At 55.8% G+C, this 25,322-nt stretch overlaps 1 protein-coding gene across 4 annotated transcripts in view; it reads right to left on the bottom strand.

Moving 5' to 3' along the window:
- Positions 1-25,322, bottom strand: part of KCNT1 (potassium sodium-activated channel subfamily T member 1) — a gene marked incomplete at both ends in the record, with an annotated part of 88,014 nt that overhangs the window by 22,753 nt on the left and 39,939 nt on the right. For 2 of the 4 annotated variants that reach the window (XM_082327139.1, XM_082327140.1), the window contains 4 exons: positions 398-497; positions 1,660-1,739; positions 10,778-10,819; positions 21,609-21,757. In XM_082327139.1, the coding sequence (XP_082183265.1) occupies positions 398-497; positions 1,660-1,739; positions 10,778-10,819; positions 21,609-21,757 (371 nt within the window). Of the gene's footprint in view, positions 1-397; positions 498-1,659; positions 1,740-10,777; positions 10,820-21,608; positions 21,758-25,322 lie in introns of those variants that run through there. The other 2 variants (XM_082327138.1, XM_082327141.1) reach the window with 1 other exon arrangement.

Raw genomic sequence — 25,322 nt, 5'->3', positions numbered from 1 at the left:
GTTTAAATGGGATTTAGCATAAGTGTTTTCAAGGGCATCAGGATTCAGAAAATACTTGCACGGTGATGCCCTGTGAATCATGAGCTCTTGCCTGTGTCTGAAGGCCACGCTGCGCTCCTGACCATTAGAGCCAGACAGCATTTGGAAATGAATGCTGAATTTTTCCACCACCTTCCCCTCGTGCGCCACTCAGGGCGCCCACACGCCTGTCCGTGGGGTTTGAGCAAGGAGCAAACCCCACCAGACCGGCAAGTTTGGCTATACTACCAATTCAAACAGCTGGAATGAGAAAAACCATCCACCGTGCATCTTCACACCCGCCCTGAGTAGCTGCTGTCGTGTCTGCGCTGCCCGTCGCACGGGGCGGAGCGGGGAGCCCGGCGGCAGCGGCACTCACCAGCCTATGCCCTCCTCCGGGTTGTCGAGCAGGACGCGGACGATGTACAGGAGGCAGGTGAGCAGCTTCAGCGAGAAGTTGAAGAGACGGATCCTCAGGCCTGCGGCAGAGGGGAGCACGGCGTGGGCCAGGCAGCGCGCCCTGGGCACCCGATGTACCCCGGGCACCCCCGACACCCTGTACGACCCACAGCACAGCCTCTTTCGTTTCCCACAAGCTCTGCAGGGCCCCTTGCACCGCAGGAGCCCACTGAGCCCCAGGGGAGCTGCAGGAGCCCCAGCGCAGCACACAAACGTTGCTCACGCTTTGCCCGGGGCTCTACACGTCCTACCCACTGTCAAATATATATGAGATGAATACAGAAATAAATAACGATGAGTCAGCTCCTTGCTGGCCCCAATAGATGTGAGAGACAAATGAGGGAGCTGCTGGAGTGTATCCCCCTCATTAGCAGGCATCCATTAAAAAGCATCAGACAGGCAGGGCCAGGGTTCCACTTTGCTCACCGCGCTGCAAACAGCTTGCAGGAGGAGGGAGAGCAAGAAAAAGCTGCTGCTTTACCCGCTCTCCCTCCCCAGCCAGTTCATGGGGGTTATTACTCAAATTACAAGTGCAAAATTAATCACATTTTCATTAAAAACTTCCCCGCAGGCACCCTGCTGTGCTGCGCTCTAGCTTTTTAACAAGACGACAGGATGCAGGGAGGAAAAGAAAATGTGAAATTATAAATTAACGAGTGGACTCCCTCCAGACAGCTAATGACATCTTGGAGAAAGAAAATAAAAACACCATTAGTCAAGTGGAGGCTAATTCGGATGGCTGAAGTGGGAGTGAGCAACTCACAGCCTGCCTCCGCTGTCCCCACAGCCGCTGACCTCCCTGTGGGCACGGGGCGCATCGCCGGCCCCGTGGCGGAGACATTTGCTCCCTGACCCCCCCGGGCAGCTCCTGATGCCCACCCTGCTCCCAGCCAATTTGTCCCAGCTGGTTCCTGTGCTGTAGCAAGGAAAAAATTTGTCCTCAGTGAGCAAAGGTGGCAGGCAGCATCCCCTCCTCCCCGTGCAACCGCGTCCCCCCAAACCAAGTTGGCCAACACCCAACAGAAAGGCCAACAGGCAGCCAGCGCTGGGGACACATGGCGAAACAGCCACCAGCAGATGGCAATGGCTTCTCGTCCCACGAGGATGGAGCATGGCTTTCGAGCTCGGGCAGGGTTTGGTTTCTCCCAGCAGACACTCGGGCTCCACGCATGGAGCACTCACTCGATCGCTGGTTTTTGATGAAGAAGAGCTTCAGCCGCTCCTTGAAGGTGTTTTCATTCACATAGAACTCGACCTGCACCCTGTGGGGAAAGCACGCAGAGGAGCACATCAGTGGGGCGGGAGGTCAGACCCAGAGCCCCCCCGGAGCCCTGTCCCCCCATCCCGGGTGGGTGACCCCCCAGAGCAGCCCACAGCAGACCCCAGGCTCCGCCCTGGGCTCCCAGCTGCTCCCACCATACCAAATCGCCAGTACCACCAGCCATGAGCACCAAGACGTGGCACATCGACAACTACCAAAGCAGCCGATGCGACCCACGGGGCCAGTTCTACTTTGTGTTAAGGGTTTTGCTTTCATTCACATGCAACCAGCTGACATTGGACTTGCAAACTTCTCCTTTCCTGCACGCTTTACAATGTTCAAAGCCTCTCAGAAAAGCGGTGGCCTTGGAGCAGTCTCCCCCAGCAATGCTTTATCTGCTCTGACCCTCCGTGGCTGCAGCAGAGCAGGAGCCGGTGAGGGCGACGTCCCCAGTACAGCCATGCCCTGGCTCTGCCCAAGTAGGAGCAACATTCAGCTTTGAAGCTGTTAAAAAACAAATCCGATCTAAAAGGAGAAAAATTCCCTTTGTTGCTAAGATACCACATTTGGCCATTCCAGAAAAACCCAGGAGCTGCCAACCAACTCCGAACGTCACTTGGCATTTGGAGCCGCCGGTGGCTTGTGTCACCAGGACAAGGCGCCGCGGCAGAGAGCCGCCCGCCGGGGCACTGTGCAGAAACCGGCCGGGAGGAGCCGCAGGTGAAACGGAAAATGCCCCGTCCACCGCTGCGACCACCACGGGCATTTCTTCATCTTCAGCTGCTCCAGTCTCCATCACGGACCCCCATCCGCAGCCCTCCTGCTGGTCCCCGCATGCCGGGTGGATGCCCGTGACTGCGCGGACGGGGGAAAGCCTGGAAAGGCTGGAGGTTCCTCACCATGGATATCAGCGGGGTTTGGGATCAAGCACACCCGGATTAAGGGTGTGCAGGCAAAACTGGCACCTGCTCGGCTCATCTGCCGCCCGCCTCTCCTATTACTTTATAAACGCCTGCAGCCCTTTGCAAACGCACTTATTCACACCAGGCAGGGTTATAAATTACACTGCTGCCTGCTACGTGCAGGCTAAAAGGGATCGTCTCCTGATGCCTCGGCTTTAGACTCCGAGCAAGACAAAGTCTGTTCATTACTGTTACAGCTGACAATGGAGTTAAGTGCAGCGAATTAGCCGTTTCCCCTATTTCACTGTATTCAACAAGTCTCTTAGGGAAGTGCTACTATTATTACTATTTTTTTAACTGCTTGGAGGAAGGTCATCAAGATCGCATTAATCAGGCATATTACCAAGCCAAGGCGTAGACCGAGGTGAGCAAATTCACAATGACAGTCATTAAACCTACCACCCCATTTTATTTCGCCTGCGCAACCCCTGTGCACGTGATGCCGGCTCCAGCCGAGCATGCTGCCTGGCACTCGCCACCGAATCGTGATTTATTGGAAAGCAGCTGCTACTCGCTCTGACAACAGAGGGATAAACAAATATTTACTGAGCGTTAATGCCGATCTGATTGGGCAGCAAATTGGGAAGGGGTTTTATGAGACCCTCATTGCTCAGGAGCCCCTCGTCCCGGTACCCACCGGCGCCCGTTGGCATTTCACAGCCAGCCTGACCGCTCGTGGGGAAACTGCCTGGCGTGTAAGAAGCGTGGCACATCCATAAGAGCTCCTCGGGGCTTCTCCTGGACTCCCTTATCAGGTTGAATAGTCAGATTTTTAATTTACAAGGCTCTTACGTACAAAAAGCAAATGCATGGAGAGAAACCCATCACCTCAGGCATGATAGCTGGGATAAAATTTTATACAGGCTATCAAATTTTACATGCTTCTGCCATAAGCCAGTAACTGCTCTCTGGCCTTGGAGTGAGGCAGTGGGAACCCACCGGCAGCTGCCTGGTCTGGCGGCCGGCAGGGACGCGATGGGCTCGGGGTGGCCGATCCACTGTACGAGCCCGTCCTTCAGCATCTCCCCAACGCTGCTGGAGCAGCACAGCCGGGACCAGAGGCAGCACCCGGGAGCTGGGTGAGATGCACCCGTCTGAGCCCCTCCAGCTCCAGAGCTGCTGCGGGCTCATCTTGTCCCCATCGACACAGCCAAAGAGGAAAGTAATCAGGAGCCTTAACTGGGAAGCAAATGCTGAGCTCCTGTTGCCCACGTGCAGGCACGTCCCCTGCAGACCCTGCGCCCTGCCCGGGTCCTGCGGGGGGATGTCACGCACTGAGCAGCTCCGTAACAGAGGTGACAATAACCAACAGACTCAGTGGGGCAGTCACCAACCTCCGTTAAGACATTTGGCATTTGTGCTGGTTACGATGCCAAGGGGAAAGATGCCCAGGTACAGCTGGCAGCGCTCAGCAAACCCATCAGCAGTGATGTGAGCAGCGCTCCTCACCAGGACATCTCATAGCATCCAGTAAGGAAAATGCTAAAACACAAATGCACCTGAGGTGGCAGCTGCGGGGTTTGACCAAGAACATTCCTCACCCCAAACGTCCCCAGCCGGCCGCAGCGGGGATGGGAGCTGAGCCTGCATCTCCCCTGGGGCCCCGATGCTCGCGGGGACCGCCCAGCCCAAGGGGCAGGGAGGGCGGCCGGGGGGCTTTGCACCGAAGCCGGTGCGCGTTCACCAGCCGCACTCGCTGGCAGGAGAAGGGAGCAGGGAGGCGGCCGGGTGACCACAGACCTCGCTGCAGGGACCACGAGCACTGGGGAGCAAGCAGGAGAATTTATGGGTGCTGGCTCAGCCAGCATGATGCCTTAGGAGCAGGCAGCCATAAACACAGAGTTTCGTAAGCATAGCTTTAACATGTGTTAAAATTAATCATTTCCAAAGCCAGACTTAGCAAATAATTTATCTGTGTCAGGGCATAAATCAGCTGCCACAACTACTCACAACACTGCACACACAAGCTAATTGCACCTTCTTATTATTAAAAATGCCCAGGAAATGCTAGGAACTGGCCTTCAGCTCCATCCCGAGCGCTGGGCACCCCATTCATCAGAGTCCCTGAGGATTAAGCACATGGAGGAGAGGGAGACTTCAGGGAGCACGATTCCTCTCCCAGACATTCGCCTCCGTACCGAAGAAACAAACAGCAATATAAATCTCTGTCGCCAGACAGATGGTTCGCTGATCTATAGCGTTGCAGCCCACCTCGAGACTATGAATATAAACGCTGATGGATAAGAGAACTGAATGATTAGAAGAGTTCTAACTTTTTATGACAAAGTAGCCCATGTATTCATCCATCATAACGGCCACAGGAAGAAGAAACACTTGGAAAGCAACTGAAGCCGGTCTTGCGGGGGAAAGAGAGTATTTATCACTGCAAAGAGATGAAGAAATAAAAGCATGTAGAAAGAACGTGTCCCTGTGCAGACAACCTGCCCTCGCTGCTTTCTGTGCTGAGCCCCGGCGCTGCATGGGGCCCTGCAGCCTTGGCAGCCCCCGCGGGGTGACCGTCCCATGGGGCTTCTGTCTGGAGGAGGAGGAGGGAGGGCAGAGGAAGGGCTCGGCATGACGGGGACCAGGACGGCACCCCGGTCCGACCGCCCGCTCCAGCACTGGCACCCGCTCTGCAGCGCCAGGTCGACCCAGCACCCCAGAGCCGACCCACAGCTGAACTGGTGATGGCTTTTACCAAGCAGCAGCAACCACCAGAAAGTATCAAAGCTCCTACTCTGTTTCCAGCTGAGGGAAGGAGATTATTTCATCTAAAACGTACCCTTTAATTTTGTTGTCAAGAAGTTAACTTCAAATAAAAATCAAGCTAAACTCCGACTGCGTCACCGCCCCGAATCACAAACCCCAACGGGCTCTGATTTCACAGCATCTCAGCCAAGCTGGTCCATTTAAACCGCCCCCATCCCTGCCACCGCAGCCGGGCATCCCTCCCGCCGGCCGGGCAGCGTGATGCCAGCCCAGCCCGGGCAGCACCGAGGGGCGCAGGCAGCGGCGTGCTCTGCGGGAAGGCAGCAGGCAGCACCCCGCTCCCCCTCCTCGCCCCGGCTGAACCTCCCCGGGCCGCGCAGATAATCATCGCAGCACAGGTTTAGCTACAAGCCCTCTGCTTGGAAGGGTAATTACCGCTATTATGCACTTCATAATGCCTAAGCAATTTCATTTTGTTCGCTCGGTTATTTATTGTACTTTATTAATCTAAGATTAGAGGCAATTTGTTCTAAGATGATGAGCTCCTAAAAAAAAGACACAATAGTTTGTTTGGAAAAGTGCAGGATGCGAGACCAGGATGAGCACAGCCCAGCTCACCAGTATTAAAATAGATGCCGAGGAGCACAGCCCGGCTCCATACTTGTGCCTTCCCCAGAGAGCTGGGGATAAACACTTAAAGACAAGTAAACCATGAAAAATAGCAACCCACGTGCAGCCCCACACCGGGGCAAACCCGCACAGGCAGGGACGGGGGGACGGAGACGTACCCCCGAGCTCTGCGGCCCCGGGAGACTTACATGGGCGGTCGGGCGCAGGCAGCTCCCCTCCGGTCCCCCTGCATGTGACAGCTGCCGGGCACGGCCTGAAAACTGAGACGGCTCCAAAAATCCACCGGCCAACCGAGGGAGCGAGCTGCCACCCCTGCGCCGGGACGCTGCCCAGAGCCTCCCTGCTGCTTTCTAAAGAAGGGATTAGGTGCCCAGGCGCTTTTGTTCTAGTTCATAAAAGAGACTTTGCCATGAGAAGCGTTATCGTCAAATAAATACGGCTCTTGAAAGACAAGAAAAAATCTCAGCATCTCTCCACACCTCCAATCCTTGCTCTCACACTCCAGCTGGGCGGGAAACGCCATTCTTGTTCCAGGAAAATTCTCAAGAAACTTTTCCCATCATGTAGCAGGATGCAAACAAGACTCTTCAGGCATTTTGGGGGAAAAAAAAAAAAGAAAAGAAAACCAAAATCTCTGCAGTCTGGTGGCTGCCAACACCCACCTCTGCCAAGACAGCGTAGTCTCAAATGAGACCCCGCTTCCTCGCCCCACTCTGGCTGGGCCCGGAGGACGGCTCTGCATCCTCCCTGCAAAACCTCATGGGTCAAATACCTAAGAAACGTGGCTGCGGCATGCAGGAGCTGAGATTAAAGAACTGTGCTGATGGCCCAGGTGGGCTCACCGGGGATGGGCTGTGGCACCAGCCGCAGCCCTGAGCAGAGGGAGGTGAGGAGCAGCGTTGGGAGTGCAGATCTGCACTGTTTCTGCTCTCGGCATCCTGCAGTGCAAGGAACAGCAGAGGATATTGTGCAAAAGGCAGCGTGCTGCTCAGCAAGGCACCGCACGGCGGCCGGGCTGCCTCCGCTCCTTCGCTCAGCCGCCGGCCCGGCACAGCGGGCGGCCGGTGCCAGCGGAGCCCACGCCAGGGGAAGCTGAGCAGGGGCCAAAGTCCTTCCCAAATAAGCCACCGAGCCAGCCTGCTTGAGGCTCGGATACCTGCTGATGGCAGCCACACAAACTGCCCAGACAGACACACCTCCAGCAGCTGCCAGCCCTCCTGATCTCCTTCGGAGATGCTCTTTCCTTTTTTCCCACTGTTTTCTTGATGGTAACAGGCATTTGGCTACAAAAGCTACAGTAAGATGGATGACATTGAGTGAGCTTTGCGTACTGAACACCACCTCTGTGGTATATTCATTTGCCATCCTCCGTCTCTCCCGAGGCAGGCAGAGGACGGGGGGCAGGTACAGCCCTTCCCACCTTTGCTCCCCGCTCACCGGTGCGATGAGCTGCTCCCAGCCCACAGCTTTGAGATGGAAAGGGGGAATAGCTGTACGGCTGTGTGCGTCTAGAAAACCTGGGCGCCTGCCAAAGTGAGAAACAGGGAACAGGCTGCCCCCACGCTCAATAAGCAGTAATTGAACAATTACTCAAAGGAGGAAGGTTGTGGGTTTCAACAAGGCTGTACCGGCTCAGTGCTGGCGAGCGTGCAAGAAAACGGCTTCAAAACCGCACGGGGCTGCACGGTTCAGGGGGGCATCTCCTGCCGCAGCCCCGCTGTCCCCTGCATCCCCCCGTGCACCAGGCAGCCGGGCGGGGACCAGCCCGCAACAGGGGCTCTGCAAAATCTACCTCCTGATTCGCTTCATGGCATTTTTTGCAAACTTCAGGCTCGGCTGGCAGCCCGCGGTGGCCCAGGCTGTGGTGCTGGCAGGGCAGCGGCAGCGTGCTGCGCCATGTCCCTCATCGGCCGGGGAGATGCGTGGGTTCGGCCCTCCTGCAGAGAAGCCAGGCAGGATTGATGCTGTGCTGCAAGCCAAACGCAGCTGGACACCCGGCCGCTCCCCCACCGAGCCGTGTAGCGCCGCCAGCACGCTCGCCAGCGCCGCGGCCGGGAGCTTTCCTCCATTAATAGCTCCGCTTCCCCAGGGGTTTATCAAACACCCCCAAAGACCCCTCGCTGCAGCAGCTTCTCCAATAAAACTCTGGCACATTTTTAAAGAAAGCACAAAGCAACCAGAGAGGGACTGGGAGCGGGGGCATCGCTCGCCTCTCCCCGCTTTGGGGGGCAGAGCCCCCCTGGCCAACACTGCCAACCCGCGGAGGGAAGGGGAGAGGGGAGCCCTGCCGCAGGGCGAAGGGCTGGCACCAGGAGGGCAGGTTTCAGTGCCTGCGAGGTACATGAGAGCACTTGGGAGACCAGTGGGGGGGTCTGCATGGTCCAAAAGGCCAAGTACTGCAAACAGGGGAAACCCGCCCGTTTTCTACGAGTCACTCTTGTCCCCCACCCCTCAGTAGGTGCAATACTGAAGGCACTTTCCCCTTGTTCGGCAGAGTCCCAGCCAATGCCCATGGATCGTGGCACTGGCCACCCCGAGGTGCTCAGCAGGTCCCACATCAGTCTCTCCCAGGCACTGTTGCAGCCCCCATGGCACCGTCGCAGCCCCCATGGCACCGTCGCAGCCTCCACGGCTCCACTGCAGCCCCCATGGCACCGTTGCAGCCCCCACGGCACCATTGCAGCCCCCACGGCACCATCACAGCCCCCATGGCACCGTCGCAGCCCCCACGGCACCATTGCAGCCCCCACGGCACCATCACAGCCCCCATGGCACCATCGCAGCCCCCATGGCTCCACTGCAGCCCCCATGGCACCGTCGCAGCCCCCACGGCACCGTCGCAGCCCCCACGGCACCATCGCAGCTCCCACGGCACCGTCGCAGCCCCGCGGGAAGGCAGCCGCTCCCGCCGGCTGCAGCCTGTCGGCCAGGCTGCCTGGCTGGCCCTGCCAGGCTGCCGGAGCACTCTGAGCCCCAATGCACACAGTGCCAGGAATGAGCTTGCTGAGCCGCTCGGGCTCCGGGCTGGGAACATGCTGAGGCACATCACGAATGATTAGCAAAATTGAGTCCCACACCAATAGACACGCTGCACTGGGAACCAGGATGCTGTGGCACACATTGCCCCAGGACCGGCTCAAAACCTTGTTTCTTGAAGATTTCATGCATTTACCATGGGAATAAATCAGAAAAAAAGCATCTCCTGTTTTATTATGGAGTGTGATTTTTGCCCAAAGAAAGAAGCGATATTGCCAACCACTCTGCAGCAAATTAAACACAGCTGGATGCAGGTAATGTCATCCTGGCTCCAGCAGTAACACTGCAATTTTATTTTTGGGGGATGAAAAGCAGGTTCCAAGCAGCTGCTTCTGGAAAAACTCTGCCCAAGACCAAGGTTGGCCTCAAAGGCCAGTCCTCAGGGCCACTCATCTTGCACCGTGAGCTGAACGGTGCCCTGAACTCATCCGCACAAGCACTCCTGCGTTGGTAGGACAAAGGCAGGGCAGGAGGCACCGCACTGAGGCCGCAATGGCTCCGCCGAGCCGGGGGCTGGCCAGCCCTGGCACACACTGATGGAAAGGCTTTACCAACCTGGAGTAATAGAAAAGAAATCTGCTGCTGGACTTCTTTCTCCTGTTTTTTTTTATTAGGGAGGACATCGCGATGAAAATGGGATTTTTATCAATTCCTCGTTCCCCAAAGGCAGCTATAATCCCCTCCAACTGTGTTTAGCAGTTGCAGCGCTCATTTTCAGGCACCAAACAAAGCACTGGAGGCAGCGAGGATGCACTCAGGGGTTGCAGTTGAAGACCGCTCCGTGCAAGCCAGGCGGGACGGGGAGCCCCTGCCAGCGGTGATGTGCTGTGCGGGGGCCTGATCCAGGCCTCTCCCCGCGGCGGGCAGAGGGCTCTCGCTCGGCACTGACCGAGGACACGCGTCCCAGCCGTGGGCCCTGGGCAAGGACACGCTCACCCCCCGACTCATCTTCCCGCCGCACCTCCCATCCAAGGTCTCAGCAGCCTCGCGGATGCACGGAGCGGCCCCAGCCCTGGCCCCACGCTGCTCGCGGCCGGGCAGCAGCACCACTTGCTCTTAATAAAATAATAAGAATAAAAAAGATTAATACCCAGGAAGAGAAGAAGCAACGGAATAACACGCTGTGTTTTGTTTGGCTTATTTGTTTTGCAACATTGGAGATTGACACTCATGAGTCTGCTCCTATAATTGCTTCTGCTGATGAATCTGGATTGTTTAATTAGAGTCTGCGCATGGAGCTCATCGCTAATGGGTAATCACCAATTTGCTGCCAAGGATATAACTTCTTCCCCAAGAAACTTGTCTATCTCTGAGCACAGCTAGTCCTCCCCATGGTGGGAACCGTTGCTCTTTCAGAAGGGTTTGCTGGTCCCGTACGCAACTCCTTAGTGCCAAGAGCAGCAAAGGACCAACCTCCTGCTTATCAGCTCCCTTAAAAGCAGAATAATCTATCACTAATTTAAAGTCAAGGCTAACCGCTGTTCTTGGCAGCAGGCACTGCCCAAAATACTTGGCTCATGAGACACCATGCACACATGCACCGCACAAACACCCCAAACTGCAAGGGGTTTTTGCTCTCTGGAGAACGCGGTTGGCTTTTCCCCGCTGGAAGAGCGATGATCCCCGAGGCCGGCGGTGCCACAGCAGCCCTCAACCCCCTCCCCGCAGCGCCGGCGCAGGGAAATGCATGCGGTGCACTTACTGCGAGAAGGAGGAATCCACGCTGAAGTCCTCGGCGTGAGGCCTACAGAGCAAGAGCATCACAGGAGGTGAGGGAAACGTACAGCTGCCGGGCAGAGACCAGAGCGACAGCCGGAGCCATGCCACGGGGAACGTCAACGCCGGAGGGACAAACAGCCGCCCAAGTGCTCGGCCGGGGGCTGCGCCGTGCCTGGGACGTGACCCTGCCGAGGTCCCCAGGGTGGGGATGCTGGGGACCCGGTGATGCTCTGGTGGCTTTGCCAGTGTACAGCCCCTTTAAGGACTCAGCCCCACGGATAAAAACATTTTTTATGCTTTTTTTTTTTTTTTTAATGTCTCGCAAACTGCATCGCTGCTCTGTGTCCCATCAGTGTCACGCTTTCTGCAGAGAAATTAGATTTTGAAAGGTGCCGGTTGGGGTGTTTTTAGGAACCTAACGTTGCGTTTCTCCTACGCACACCTTCACAGAGCTGGTTTTATACACACAGGTGATGACCAGAGAAGGGAAAACAAAATAAAAGAAGAGAAAGCAATGATGAGGGTAACATGGGGGGTCATGGCAGGGGGAGAAAGAAGAACACAGAAATGTCCGGGAGTGGGGGGGAGGCAAAGGGCAAAGGGCCCTGGAAGCAGCACCCCCAGGGCCCGTGCTCGTGTACTGTACATCCCGCAGACAGACAGGCAGACGGACAGCAGCACAGCGCTATGAAACAAAGCAACTGCAGCTGCAAAGGAAAAAAATTCCCTTTGCAAAAACGACACTCTTTTCAAGATATATCCATCCCCACGGGTGGCCACGGGTCCCTGTCACCGCGGGCGGTAGCTGAGCCTGCCCCGGCGCGTGCCGCAGCCCTTCCCTGCCGCCCCGGCTTCAGCAGTGCCCTCCTTCCTTTCCTTATTTAACGGGAGTCTGGGCAATTGAGAAACCTATCCAAAGCAAAGTGGGCAGTTGCGGCTCATAAAGGTTTTTCTTTTATTTTGCTTTGTGCTTTATGAGTCCACAGCACTCCAATATAGTTCACACTAAATAAAAGCAATAAATTCACATTTCAATTACAAAGTGAGTCCAAAGGAAAGCTAATTCATCCCTCAGTTACAAGGCACACCGAGCAGCCTCCCTGCGACATGATTCAGTTTGCTACTACTCTTCTTTTATGATCTGTGCGAAGGCTGCAGGGAGGAGCTCGTCGCCCCGGAGCTGAAACGCCTGCAGAGAGCACAGACTGTGCCGACCGGAGCCGCCGTCCCGGGTGACACCGACAGCAACGTCCCCCCACGTCAGACCCAGCAGACCCGCGGGAGATGCTCGATTTGGGAGCGACGCTGGGGCCTGGGGGAGGGAGCCGGCGCGGGGGCCAAGGAGGTGCTCTGCCTAGGCGAGAGGCTCCCACGCAGCCCACGAGCGGGCGGCTGCGCGACGAGCCCGGTCGCCAGCCGTCCACAGGGAGCTACGGGGGGACGATGGGGCAGGAGGTGCTGGGGCTGCTGGCGGGGAGAGTCAGGGGCGCCCACCTTCGCTCTGCAGGCTCAGCCCCGGCCGAGCCTCTGCCACCGCTCCGGGCCTCCGAGGAGCCCAGGGGGGCTCCCGCGGGCAGCCCAGCACCCCCAGCCTGCGTCTGCACCCCGGGGCCGCACGCCCAGCCTTGCCCACAAATAATCCATTTGCAAAAGGAACGCTGTTGACCTGCCATCTTCCCCCTCTGCCCTGCTAATTTTTAGCTTGCTTGTGCGACCATCACGGAGCGGTTAGTTCACACCCAAGTGGTCCCTCGTGCCACCTCTCCCAGCGATAACAAGCCCCCGGGTGGGTCCATCAGCTCTGCCAACGGTGTTTATTAATGACAAAGAACCCAGACTTTCTCCAGCTGCAAACCAGAGGCAAGCGCAGCCCCGGGAAGGAGCCCCGCCAGCTCAGCCTCCCTCCTGCCAAATTGGATTATCCCGCATTAGCAGCAGGGGCTGTTCGAGCCCCTCCATTCACATTTGGTTTTGCACAGGAGCCTTTTATGCCTCACAGAGACGTTTATGGGAAAGAAACAGCAAATGATTTGGTTTTCTCTTAATATACTGCCAGCTGGCAACTGGGAAGACTGTACGAAGAGGGGCTTATTTCAGACAGAGCTCCCCAAGGCAGAAGAACGTTCCTGAAAACCAACGGCACATTTAATCGCACAGCTCGGCGGGGTCTGCAGGACCCCGAAGGTCTGCTGTCACCCAGAGCACCGGGATGGGCCAGTACGATTCCCAGGACACCTTCCCTAGACAGGCAAGCCATGGGCTCGCGAGGCAAATATCTCACTCATAAAAAGGTACCATGAATAAAAGGGACTCCAAAGCGATGGACAGACCATAAACCTCCGCAGCAGTGGCTCTGGCTGCTCTGTGCCGTGGTTAAAGCACATGTGATAAAATAGTAACAAAAAGATGCTCTCGGCTTCCAAATGAATGAACAGCTTTATGCCGATCACAGGGGGCAGAAGCGCCCCTGAGATGTCACACTGCAATCTCTCCTTCCCACCAGGCACCCAAATGCTCAGAAACAGTCTAAATGCTGAGAAAATATGGACTTTTTTTTTTAAGAAAACTAAAAATCACTCCAATCCCCATCTGAAAAGGGTTGTTTTCCAGACCCCAAAAACTTTTTAAAAGTTTCAACTTAGAGAGTTTGGTTTACTACAGAAAGGCCACATTTTCTGCCGGAGAAGGAAGGACGGACAGGCCGACGGGATGCTCAGCACTGCCCCGCGCCGAGCCGCCCCCGCTCCCCCACAGCTCTCTGCCAGGCACCAGCCTCAAACCCAGCGTTCGTGCGTGGCTCCGGCGACCAGCCCTGCACCGGCCCCTAGCCCGCGCAGAGGGGCTGCACAAGCCCCCTGCCCTTGCTGCTCCTGACAAAGCCCACCCCGGCCTTTGTGGGCTCTGCAGAGTCACTTAGCTGACAATTCATCCAGGTTAACTGCTCGGGGGATTAGCAGCATGGCACGAACCCTTCTGTGCACAGTCTCGCTTGAAAGGAAAGAGTAGATTTACAATACACAGAATTAAAGCCATTTAACTGAGTCAGAAAGGTTACACTGGCTTTTAATGTGTTTTAGATAATCTACTTTAAATTCACTGTTTCCTTTCATGAAGATCTGCCTCCCTGAGTACCCCTGTGCAGACAAACCCCAACTCATCTCACTCCTACCATGGAAGACAACTACGACACGGGCTGCAGACCAGGTCTCCCTCGCTCCGGAGCGGGGAAGGCAGCGGCCCCAAGCCCCAGCTCTCCTCCCAGCTCTGCCAGGGCGCTGCGGGATCTGGGTGGCATTTAGCTCCTCCGTCTCATGCAGACAATTTGAGGCTAAATACTTCCCCTGTGTTTAAACTGCTCGAAGATGCTCAGATGAAGGAGAGAGCAGCAAAGCACGGCGGCGGCTCAGCTGAGCTCGCCCAGAGATCTGCTCCCTCCCAGCAAACTCCCTGCCAGCTCCGCGCCTTCGCCGCTGTCTCCTGATTTTTCCGGGAGGTATTTTGGTAAATGAAGGGCATTAAAAATTCCCTTCTGGTCCTGCAGTTCTTCTTATTACTTTCAAGTAAAAAAAATAATCCTGCCTTGACAAAAAGCCCCTGGAAGTTACAAAGACACAACTAATGACCTGCCAACACCACACTCAGCTTCAGGCTGCTTAATAACCACTTGCAAGGCTCACAGGCATTTCGAGACGGAGTCTCACAGCCAGAGGAGAGAGCTGTCGGGTTTAGTGCCCTTTAGCCCCTCAGTCTCAAAATGCCTCCAAGCCAGGGGCAAGGTAGGGGGGTTAAGATGAACCAAGCAAGGTAACCGCTTGGGAAGGCTTCCCGACGCGGCGTTCATCCTCTAAGGCATGAGATGCACCATGGTTCCTACCATATTGACAGTGAGAAACTCATCCCCCAAAATAGCCTGATGTGAGAAGGACAGATGGGAGGAGACGAAAAAAGAAAGTAAAGAGGGGGAGAAGGAACGAGCAAGAGGAAGGGGAAAGGGAGAGGAAGATGCACGCGTCCCGCTGGCAAACACGTGCGAGAGGGGAGGGCGCGCTCAGAGCCGGGGAAGGGCAGCCCCCGGCTGCGGGACGGGGCAGGGGTGACCCCAGGGAAGGGACTCGAGCCCCCGGCACCCCCGGTCCGGAGGAAGCTCAACAAGCTGTGCTGGCGGGCACCCAGAAAAGCCACCGACTGCTCCAGGCACAGGCTGACAGCTGCCTGCTGGCTGGAGAAGTGCCACGGGAACAAACCCTCCCGCCACCGGCAGCAAAGCACGCCGCGCAGGCAGGCAGGCAGGCAGCGCACCGGCAGCGTGAGCACAGCTGCCTCCGCCCCACCGAGCAGCTCCTCGAGGGGCTCTTGTTTAATCACAGAGCTAGTTTTCCTTGCCCTTCCTCTGCAAAACCTACTTTACAACTAAAATACATAAAGTTTAGAAACAAACAAGGCACGGTGCCAAAAAAGCAGCGTTGCCCGCTGCAGCCGGAGGAGCCATTCCCAGCCCAGTGCCCGGCAGCTCCTGGCACTGCCTGACATTACCTTCCAGAAAGTCTTGGCTCTCCCAGAGCCGGGGGCACTGCCAAGCCTGGGCACTGGGCTCTGCTTGCTGGGAAAAAAGGCCCTACAGATGCTGAGGCTGCTCTAAGGCACACCTCCCTGCCTTTCCTAATGAGCTAAACTGTCCCTGCGGTCCCATCAAGCGGCTGAGCATTGCAGAGGAAGGACTGGGCACGAGGTTGGAGGTGGGCTGCGAGACCCTGCTCTGTCGCGGTCCCGCGCAACCCCGACGGCCGGGCTGGCAGCTGGTGCCCGCTCAGAGGCATGGCCATGCATCCCATGCAAGCAGGAAAGCCTCCACTGGAGGAGGAGGAGGAGGAACGTGCTAATCCCCATGCCCTGATGGGACCTGGTTGGGAATGAGGGACCTAAAATAAACAGAGCAAAAGCCCAAGTGCGCATTTTGAGTGTCGGCATCCTTAGGTTAGGCACCTCGTCTGCATGTCAGCGCCTATATAGGGCACCGAGATTTTCAGCGGCGCTGGCGTCTCACCAGCAGCCGTGGGAGGAGCGCTCAGCACTTCCAAAACTCAGCCTGTTCCCCTCAGGCGCCCGGCTGCAGCGCTGCCAGCTCAGGTGTTCGCATCGCCCTGCGCCCAGAGGGGTGCAAACGCTTTCTGCTGGTGTGCCTGGGGACAGGGGTTTGAGGGATGGGGACCACAAACACGGGACCAGCCACCAAGACACATCTGAAACCCACAGGATGGAGCTCAGAGCTGAGCCCTGGCTGGGACACAGTGATGTGGGTCTTGTCCCTGCGCAGAGGAGCGGGTACAAAACGGGGAGGGTGAGCAGAGCTCAGGGGCCGTTCCAGCGCAGCTCCGGGACGAGCATAAGAAACAGCCGGGCTCAAGCCCCCACACCACAGCCCGGGATGAAATCGCTGGCTGTGTTTACGAACGGCTCTGTGTAGTGCGAAGGATGCCAGCTGTCAGCTCGCTGTGCTGGCAGCCGGGATCTGGGATTGTTCCCTGTTCATCAGGATCAAGCCGTGCGTTTGCATATTGCCCTCATAATGGAGTTGAGCACCCTGCCCGTTTTTTGCAGTGGTCCTACACTGAAAACACGCTCAGCATCACACAGCAATGCCCGCTGCTACGCCAGAAAGAAACGCCTGGGTTAAATGGTGCAGGAGCAGTGCCACCCCTCCCAGAGTCGTACGACAGTGCCTGGAAGAACAACCCAAGGAAAGTACACCCGAGGCTGCGAGGGGAGGCGATGCTCAGCAGGCACCTTCCCACGGGGACACTGGGCACGGAGCCGCAGGCAGGCTGGGTGGTTGGACCCCAGCTCCAAGACCAGCCCGCGGTTTGGTTACTGCTGGGGGAAGGCTGGGAGATGCCGTGCTCCAGTCTGGGCAACCATCGCAGAGCACCAACACCCTGTCAGCAAACAGCCACGCAGCACAGCGAACCCTGACGTGGACTCAGCGCTCTCTGTACAGAGATAACCGCCACCAGAAATACGTCCCTGCAAGGGTCTGCCCAGCCCAGCCAGAGGGAGAGCGGATCAAGGCCAAAGCACTTTGTAAGCAAAGCCCTCTGGACTCCCCGGGCTCTCTTTCAGGTCTTCTCCGTGAAGGCTCCCGCAGGGACCCTGCCTGCAGCGATGCCGGTCCCTGCTTGCCCCAGGGACACGCGGCAGTGCCGCCTTCACAAACTGGCACAGACGGTCCCAGCTCAGAGAGGAGAAGTGCAGGAGCTAGGTCTGGCACAGATGCAGAAATCCTTCCATAACCAAACCATCCCGATACCCTCGGCCTCAGCATTTCTCAAATTTCTGATATAAACCCTCAGCAGGCAGCCAAGAGAGTGGCAACAGAAGAATCGAGGCTGGACCGCGCGTGTTGGCAGGGGCAGGGGTGAGCAAACCCTGCTCAGGGGAAGGCCCTGCCACAGCGTTTCTCCTGCACAAACACACCTCACCGAAAGCTGAAGTGGCAAACCAGCATATGCTATTCATTGAAGACAGAGATAGGTCTCCAAAAGCTCTTTGCTGGAAAAAGCTTTTGTTAAAAAAAGGTTAAAAACAAATAAATTCTCTGTTGACTTATTGTCCCCCTGGGAGGGGATTCAGCAATGCGGCACAGCAATGGTTTGACAGCAGGGGGAATTGCACCCAGGCACTTGCTGCTGCAACCTGCTACGGAGACCATCACTGGGAAACCTGGCTGCAAGGACAGAGTGATGACAGTGGTTTCAATGGCCAGACTGGACCTTTCCACTGGTTTGCTTGCGTGTGAGTGTCAGGCGATGAAAACACATTTAGCGAGACCTATTTGTTAATGCCTGGCTGCCCCTTGGGGGAACAAACATCGATTGGTCAGAAATTCCATCTCCAGACACGTTTGGGTGACTTCCTCGCTCCCCAAAGTGCTTTACTTCCAAGAAACATTGCACTAAACTCGCCCCAGCAGAGCGCTGCTATTTCTTGCTGAGTAGACTCCAGCCACCTCGTTGACTGTAACATGGCTGAAGCAAAGTCCCATTTATTCCTGCCAAAAATACCTCGAATCGAGAGACGAGGCAAGGCCGTGGGAGGTGGGACTGCAGGAGAGAAAGGAGGGAAGGATCTAACTGCTGCCCTCAGCTCCCTGACGGCTGAGGTGTAGTCAGGCTCCTCTCGGATGCACGCAGTAAAAGGACAAGAAGGAACAGACACAAGACACAGCAAGGGAAAAATTATTCCCCCAGAGAGTGATCGAGCCCTGAACGAGGCACCCAGAGAGGCTGAGAAATCTCCAGCGTGGGAGACGGTCAAAACTCAGCTGAACTGGTCCTGAGCCAGCTGAGCCAACTTTAAAGTTAGTCCAGCTTTGAGAAGGGGTTGGAGCAGAGCCCTCCAAAGGTCCCTTCCAACTCAACTCTTCTGCAATGCTAATTTTCTTCCCCAAACCTCAGCGGTTCAGATTTCGGCTATCAGCAGCTCAGCTTCGCTCAAAGAGGTGAAGGTGGAAACGCGAGGCAGGGAGGGGAGACGCAGCGCTGCCAGGCTCTGGCCCTCCCAGGGCTTAGGGCAGAGCTTCAAAACCAGATACCTTAAGGGTATGTGTGCAATCCCTTAGGAGTGTCAGTGTGCCCCAGGATGGGTAGTGGTCAGAGCTTCCCCTGCTTCCAGCAGAGCTGCATAAACAGGACACGATTATCTTGTAAAAAGGCTTGTTTGTGTTTTTAAAGCCACATCTCTGGTATTGCAGAGAGATCACCAGCCCATGAAATGAGATCCAAACACAGATATTTACACGTCCTCACGCCTGCCAGCAGTTTCCAAACACAGAGGTGCTTGATGGAGAGCACAGCGCAGCATTTGGCTCTTCCGTGACTTTCTTCCCTATCACACCTTTCTCTTTCAAATCCCCCCCCAACACAAGCCATACAGGCCCAACCTGCCTCAGGAAAAGCCCAGCTCGTAGGGGAAAGACTCAACCTTTCACGGCTTGCTCCAGCCGCACGATTGCTGCGTGCCAGGAGAGTTTTGGTGCCCAGGTGGCAGGCCTGGCAGCAGGGCCTGCCCTCCCCGGCGCGGCCGGGAGGCTGCCCTGGCTGCGTCCCCTTCTCAGAGCAGCCCCTGACGTACAGAAGTTGCTCCAAGCATCTTCAGCAGGAGCCGCTTCCCCATGAGCAGCCTGCGCTGGTCCCATCCCACCCGCAGCTCTCCAGCCGCAGGGAAGCATCCCCGTCCTGGATGCCCAGGGTCAGCCCTGAACCCCCCCTTTTGCCTCCAGGTGTGGAATAATACACGGTTGTGGAGTGGTTTCTCTTCAGATGAATTCAAATCCTTTCCTCCTGCTTTGACTGAGAACCCCTAAAAGCTTTGAGATGCTGCAATGACCAAGAGACAGAGTAAAGAGGTAAATAAAGTAGGTGAGAATAAACTTCACTGGCTTCAGACGTCTAGAGAATTCATCTGCATCCCTGCGAACATCCTGTAACGCAGCAGCTTCTTCCACCATCACCTGGTAATTTCACTCCCAACTCCCAGTGACAATCGTCGCTGCTAACTTGATAACGCTGCTTGTGTCTGCCTTTGGAGGAGACGAAGCATCTCAAACACGCTATTCATCATTTCTGAAGCAATCTTCCTGCCTTTGTCGCTTGCATACGCAGTGAAAGAGAAGTGCACAAATCTTAATCTTAATTGCCAACTCAATTGTTGGGAAGCAGCGCACAGAGAGGAAGGAAAGCCCGGCAGTCGGGAATTCAGACACTGCAAGCAGCAGCTCCCAGGGCTCTGCCCACTGCCGGAGGAGTGTAAAACTGTTGCCATCAACTTCTCTGCCTCTCAGCAGCATCAGTTCCTTACAACAAGACTGCAGCAAAACACTTGAAATTGCAGTGAAACCCATGGAATTGGTTTCTTTTATAAAGACCTGCGGCACCCTGGCGTGCTCCGCCACTTGGCCTTCTGGCAAGGGTCCACTAAAACGCTGTAGCTATGCGATTTTTGGAACTGTTGCCCCCTGTCCCCCCCAGATCCAATGACGTCTTGCAGCATCCCTCCTTCGTGCCATGCTCCCCCCTAGAGCCAGGGAGGGTCAGCCCTGGGATGAAGGTTTGGCTCCCTGGCCCTGGGCAGGAACCCACCAAGCCCCTGGGCGCAGGAGAGGAGAAGCCCCTCTTGCATGTTTAACCACAGCCGATTAGCGGTGGCTGGGATGAGTTTGTAAGAGTCCCCCGGTTGCAAGTATGAGTTTTTTTCTAGCCCCAGTGCATCTGGATTTGAACACTGGCACTGTTACGAGGGGTACATCAGCAGTACCTGAAAGGGCACAGAGAGGGAGCAAGCTCACTCCAAAGGCTTTGCCAGCAGTAGTGCTCAGGACGTGCCTTCAGAGATGTAGGTACCCCCAGAACAGGTCCATCTTTGATGTCTTTTTGAAGCAATGAAAGCAAGACACAAAACCAGAGCGAAGCAGTCTGATCCACACCGGGAGCAGTTCAGATTGCTTGTCAAAATGTGCTGAGACCACGCAAGCTTCAGGGATTTAGTTCCAACGCACACACACGATGCCCATTTGCAGCTTTCCACACGTGTAAGCCCTTGCCTCACGAAGTCAGAAGGCAACAACCCACAAGATCCAAGTGTCTGCTCACCAGGGAACCAGCATCGGTGCCATCTGGAGAGTTGACACACCACACATCAGACCAAGACATGAACTCGCAGTTCCACAAGTACGCCAGGACTCTGCCTCCCGGACCTGGAGACCAAAGCATGTGCCCGGCACAGCTCGGCACCGGGGAATGACCACGGCGATGCTCCTGCCCTGCTCCCGCAATGCACGCCTCCCTCCTCGGCTTCCCCAGTGGGGACCACATCTGCTCATCCTGGCTTGTTGCCATCTTCCCCCCAGCCCGCCAGTGAGATCCGCCAAGATACTGAAGCTGAGGCATTAATTCCTTCCAATCTAAAGCCAAGCAAGTAAAATTCACCATGAGCAGAAGCTTTCCTACACTGCTCATTTGCATTGGAAACCAGAGCTAGAAACAGCACCGAATTATGTCCTAGAAGATATACAGTACACAATCACAGGTGAGGTGATTTTTGCCAAGAGGGAAGACAGCATGGATGGGCTGAAAGGCTGAACAGATGGGGAAAAAACGAAACAGAAAATGGAATGAACAGAACAAGACCTGAATTACTGACATACGCATCCTCATAACTAGGGGACCTGGCTTCTTCTGAAACACTGTAATTCAAGTGCAGTGTAAAGCATTTTTATCCTCCTGAAAAACAGCTCATTTCTTTCTGTACACATCAGCTGTGTGCTTGCAGAAAGAGGCTGCAGCATTTTGTATGGTAGCTTTTTTTTTTTTTTGCAGTTACAAATAAATTATTCCTCAGATGGGGGATCAAGCATCTCTTCTTCCATGCAAACATGGTGCTTATGTACAGTGCATACTGTGGCATCAGCAGTGGCAATAAGCTCCAGTCTTATACTGCACAGACAAGGCGCAATACAAGTTAACAGTGTGGTGGGGCAGCCCCACGGTCCCAGGGCGGCCACTCAGACACGCTTTTGGCATATGAAAAACCAAGAAGCACTTATAAAAAATTTAAAGGAACTAGCTTTCTTCTGCTCTGGCTCCCTGTTTCATAATACAACTTTGGAGCTGGTGTGGCTCTTTAACATAGCTATCAGAAGGATTTGATCCACCACCCCTCCAGCCCGTGGTGGCACTAATCCTTTCCCTCTCATTTAAAAGATAAAAGGTGCTGCCTCCCCCACCCACACAGCCCCACGCACCACTGCAGTCCTGCCATACCTTTGTCCGACATCGCTCCCCAGGGATCCCATCCTCCGAGCCGGCAGCAAGGGGCTCACCCCATGGACATCTTCTGTCGTCGCCGGTGGGACGGTTTTTACGTGGGAATTGCTCTCTGAAGGGGAATTCTTCAGCTTGGCTCTCGCCATCCTGCGAGCTTTGGCTGCCTCTGTGACTTCCTCCTCTTTCCCCCCTGAACTCTCTCGTACATAGCAATCCTCACCGCATTCAGTTTAGAGCTGTCGGCACGTACCATCTCCTTCCTTCTTCTCTCTCCCCAGTCACGGCTGCTCAGTGGAACAATCCTGCCCTGTACATTTATTTTGGTAGTGAGGGGAGTCAAGGCAAACTCTCTGGCCTTGCTGCTGCAACGCATTTGGTGCAAAACGACCGAGAAACCAACCACAATGCAGAAATCTCTGAAATGGCTTTGTTTAGTAAATAATGCAATTGCCTTGGCTGCTTCCCTTAAAAAAACGATTGCATTGCTCTTATCACCACAAGCAGGGCAGGGGCTGAGGGATTATTTTTTCCCCATCCCTGTTTTTCAGTAGCAACGTGAGGGGGAGGAAGCTATTTTATCTTATTCCTCTGTGTAAAGAGCAGTGTGTGGACTGCATGCCAGGGAATAGACTCAGCGTGCTTGGCTCGCAGACACAAAGCAGCAGAGGAAGGTCCCCTCCTAAACGCACCCGCTGTGAGCTGAGCAGAGGGGAACTCGCTGCCGCTCCCCCCTGAGCTGCCAGCGGGCACGGGGGCTCAGCCCCTGCTCACCTGGCCAGGCTAAAACAGCGCCCGGAGAGGTGCACAGCACCTGTCCCAGCATGGCCCAGCTTTCCCTCCAGGTGGGAACAAAAGCTGCTGCTCCTTGAACGTGCTTGGCATCGATTTCTCAACAAACAGAAAAGGGGATTCACTGTGGGCAGGGGTGTCCCGAGCAGGAGCTAAACCCGTGAGTCCCTCCGTGCGCAGGTGGGACTGGAAAGGGCCGGGTCGTGGCCCCCGCCCTCTTTTGGGGATGCCGCCAGCCCATAGCTGCTCCTGCTCCTGCTCCTGCAGCGCCTGCGGGCGGGCCGCTGCGCCCCCGGGCACGGGGCTCAGCACCACGGACAGCGGCGGCCCCGCCCCACGGAGCGCCCCGATGCCGCCCACCAGCACCGCCCCACGGCATGCCAACACCAACCCATGGCATGCCAGCACCGCCCCACGGCATGCCAACACCGCCCCACGGCATGGCAGCATCACCCCACGGCATGGCAGCATCACCCCACGGCACGCCAACACCGCCCCACGGCATGGCAGCACCGCCCCACGGCATGCCAACACCGCCCCACGGCATGGCAGCACCGCCCCACGGCACGCCAACACCGCCCCACGGCATGCCAGCACCGCCCCACGGCATGCCAACACCGCCCCACGGCATGCCAACACCGCCCCATGGCATGCCAACACCAACCCACGGCATGGCAGCACCGCCCCATGGCATGCCAACACCGCCCCACGGCATGGCAGCACCGCCCCATGGCATGCCAACACCATCTCACTGCATGCCAACACCACCCCATGGCATGGTAACACCACCCCATTACATGGCTCAGCACCACGGACAGCGGCGGCACCGCCCCCACGGAGCGCCCCAATGACGCCCACCAGCACCGCCCCACTGCACGCCAACACCACCCCACTGCACGCCAACACCATCCCATTGCATGCCAGCATCACCCCACTGCACGCCAACACCACCCCACTGCACGCCAACACCACCCCACTGCACGCCAACACCACCCCACTGCACGCCAGCATCACCCCACTGCACGCCAGCATCACCCCATGACATGCCAGCATCACCTCACTGCATGCCAACACCACCCCATGACATGCCAGCATCACCCCACTGCACACCAACATCACCCCATGACATGCCAACACCATTCCATTGCATGCCAGCATCACCCCACTGCACGCCAACACCACCCCACTGCACGCCACCACTGCACGCCGACGCTGCCCCACGGTGCATCGATGCTGCCCCGTGGCGTGCCAATGCTGCTCCACTGCACGCCACTGTTGCATGGCAATGCTGCACCACTGTATACTTTAAATAAAGACTAAATTCACTGACTGACTAAATTCACTCAGTGAGACATCGTGACATGAAAAGCCAATGCAAATAATTAAACTCCACCACAGGATTTCTTTAAAATGAACATTATGTACAAAGACTCAACATATTGATACCTGGAAGAGTCTCCCCAAAGCCTGAGAAAGGCCAGCTGTGCACAGGCTGCCTTTGAGGTGCGGGCAGAAGCTGGGAAACCTGGGACCCAAAGTACTTCACTTCCAGAACGAAAAGCTGACATTTTCCTCTGGCACCAGCGGCGTGCCCTGACCACACCGCACAACTCCATACCCCCGCGAGGCTAGCGGAGCACCCGGCACCACCGCCCTGTGCCAAACTCTGGGAAGAAAAGGCCAGTCCTTTTCTTCCTCTCTCTTATCACTGAACTGTCAAGTGTGAGCTCTGCTTGCTGGTCTTCCCCCTAAGGCTGGTACCTAAGGGTGAATTACCCCATGACACACCCCGGCTGATCCGGGAAGAGAAACCGAGTCCCCATCTCCTGTTAACCAAACCCTTGTCTCCCTACTCAGAGCACGATTACTTAATGGGATTTCACCATAAGACATACTTTATTTCATAGAATCAGGGAATGGTTTGGGTTGGAAGGGACCTTAAAGATCATCTGGTTCCAGCCCCTCTGCAAGGGGCAGGGACACCGTCCACCAGACCAGGTTGCTCAAAGCCCCGTCCAACCTGGCCTTATTTCAGCATTTTAAAACATAAAATGGATCAAAACCCACAGCCCATTTCCTAATGTGCCAGCTTTCAGCACACATTTAATTTCTCCTTTTGCCTCAAAATGATTCATTAGCTCAATGCATTCATTTTCTAACAGAGTCATTCCCTTCTGCTTCATGGTTTGCTTCAGCCTCATCTTCAGCTTATTGCTCCGTATCTGTGTACTTCAGGGTGTTGTTCTCAAGCCCCAGACACAATTACTGCTGTCAGCTCTCTGGACTGGACTGTGCGCAGCTCAGGGCCTGATGGATCCTCCTGGGCAACAGGAGTCACTGGGACTGGGGCAATCGGGTCTCTCTTTTAGGGAGCTATTTGCAAATTCTACATTGTATTGTATTCCCAGTTCCAGAAGAACATTAATTTCAAGATGGAGGTTTGATGTGAAAAGTGGTTTATGCTTAAATTACGATCTCAGCACTAATGCCATCCAGCAGCAGCACTGAACAGAAGAGGTATTAGGGAAAGACCTGGGGAATTTTAACAGAAAATAGAAACTCTCCTGTCATACTTTTGCTGTATGGAAGGTGACAAAAACCACATCAAAGAACCCTTTGAGAAACTGAGTTCCCGCCTGCAGGAGGCTCTACATGAAGATGCCTTTTCTGTTAAGCACTCAAACACAAACCGAGACACGAAAACCCGAAGAGAGGGGAGCGATCCAACGCAGGGTCACGAGAAACTGCAAACGGGGCTGCTGCGTTGAGTAGCCATTTCCCTCCCAAGGGAGAAAAGCCGACGCCTGGTGCTGCGGAGAACCTCTCCGGGGCTGGATAATCCCACAGAGCCCCTCGGACTGCTCCCATCTGCCTCGGGCTGCTGAAGCAATTCCTTTGCTGCAGTCCTGTCTGAAAAACATT

Source organism: Platalea leucorodia (assembly GCF_965183815.1).
Source record: "Platalea leucorodia genome assembly, chromosome: 15".
Taxonomy (NCBI): Eukaryota; Metazoa; Chordata; class Aves; order Pelecaniformes; family Threskiornithidae; genus Platalea; species Platalea leucorodia.
This window is presented reverse-complemented; position numbering and strand designations above follow the sequence as displayed.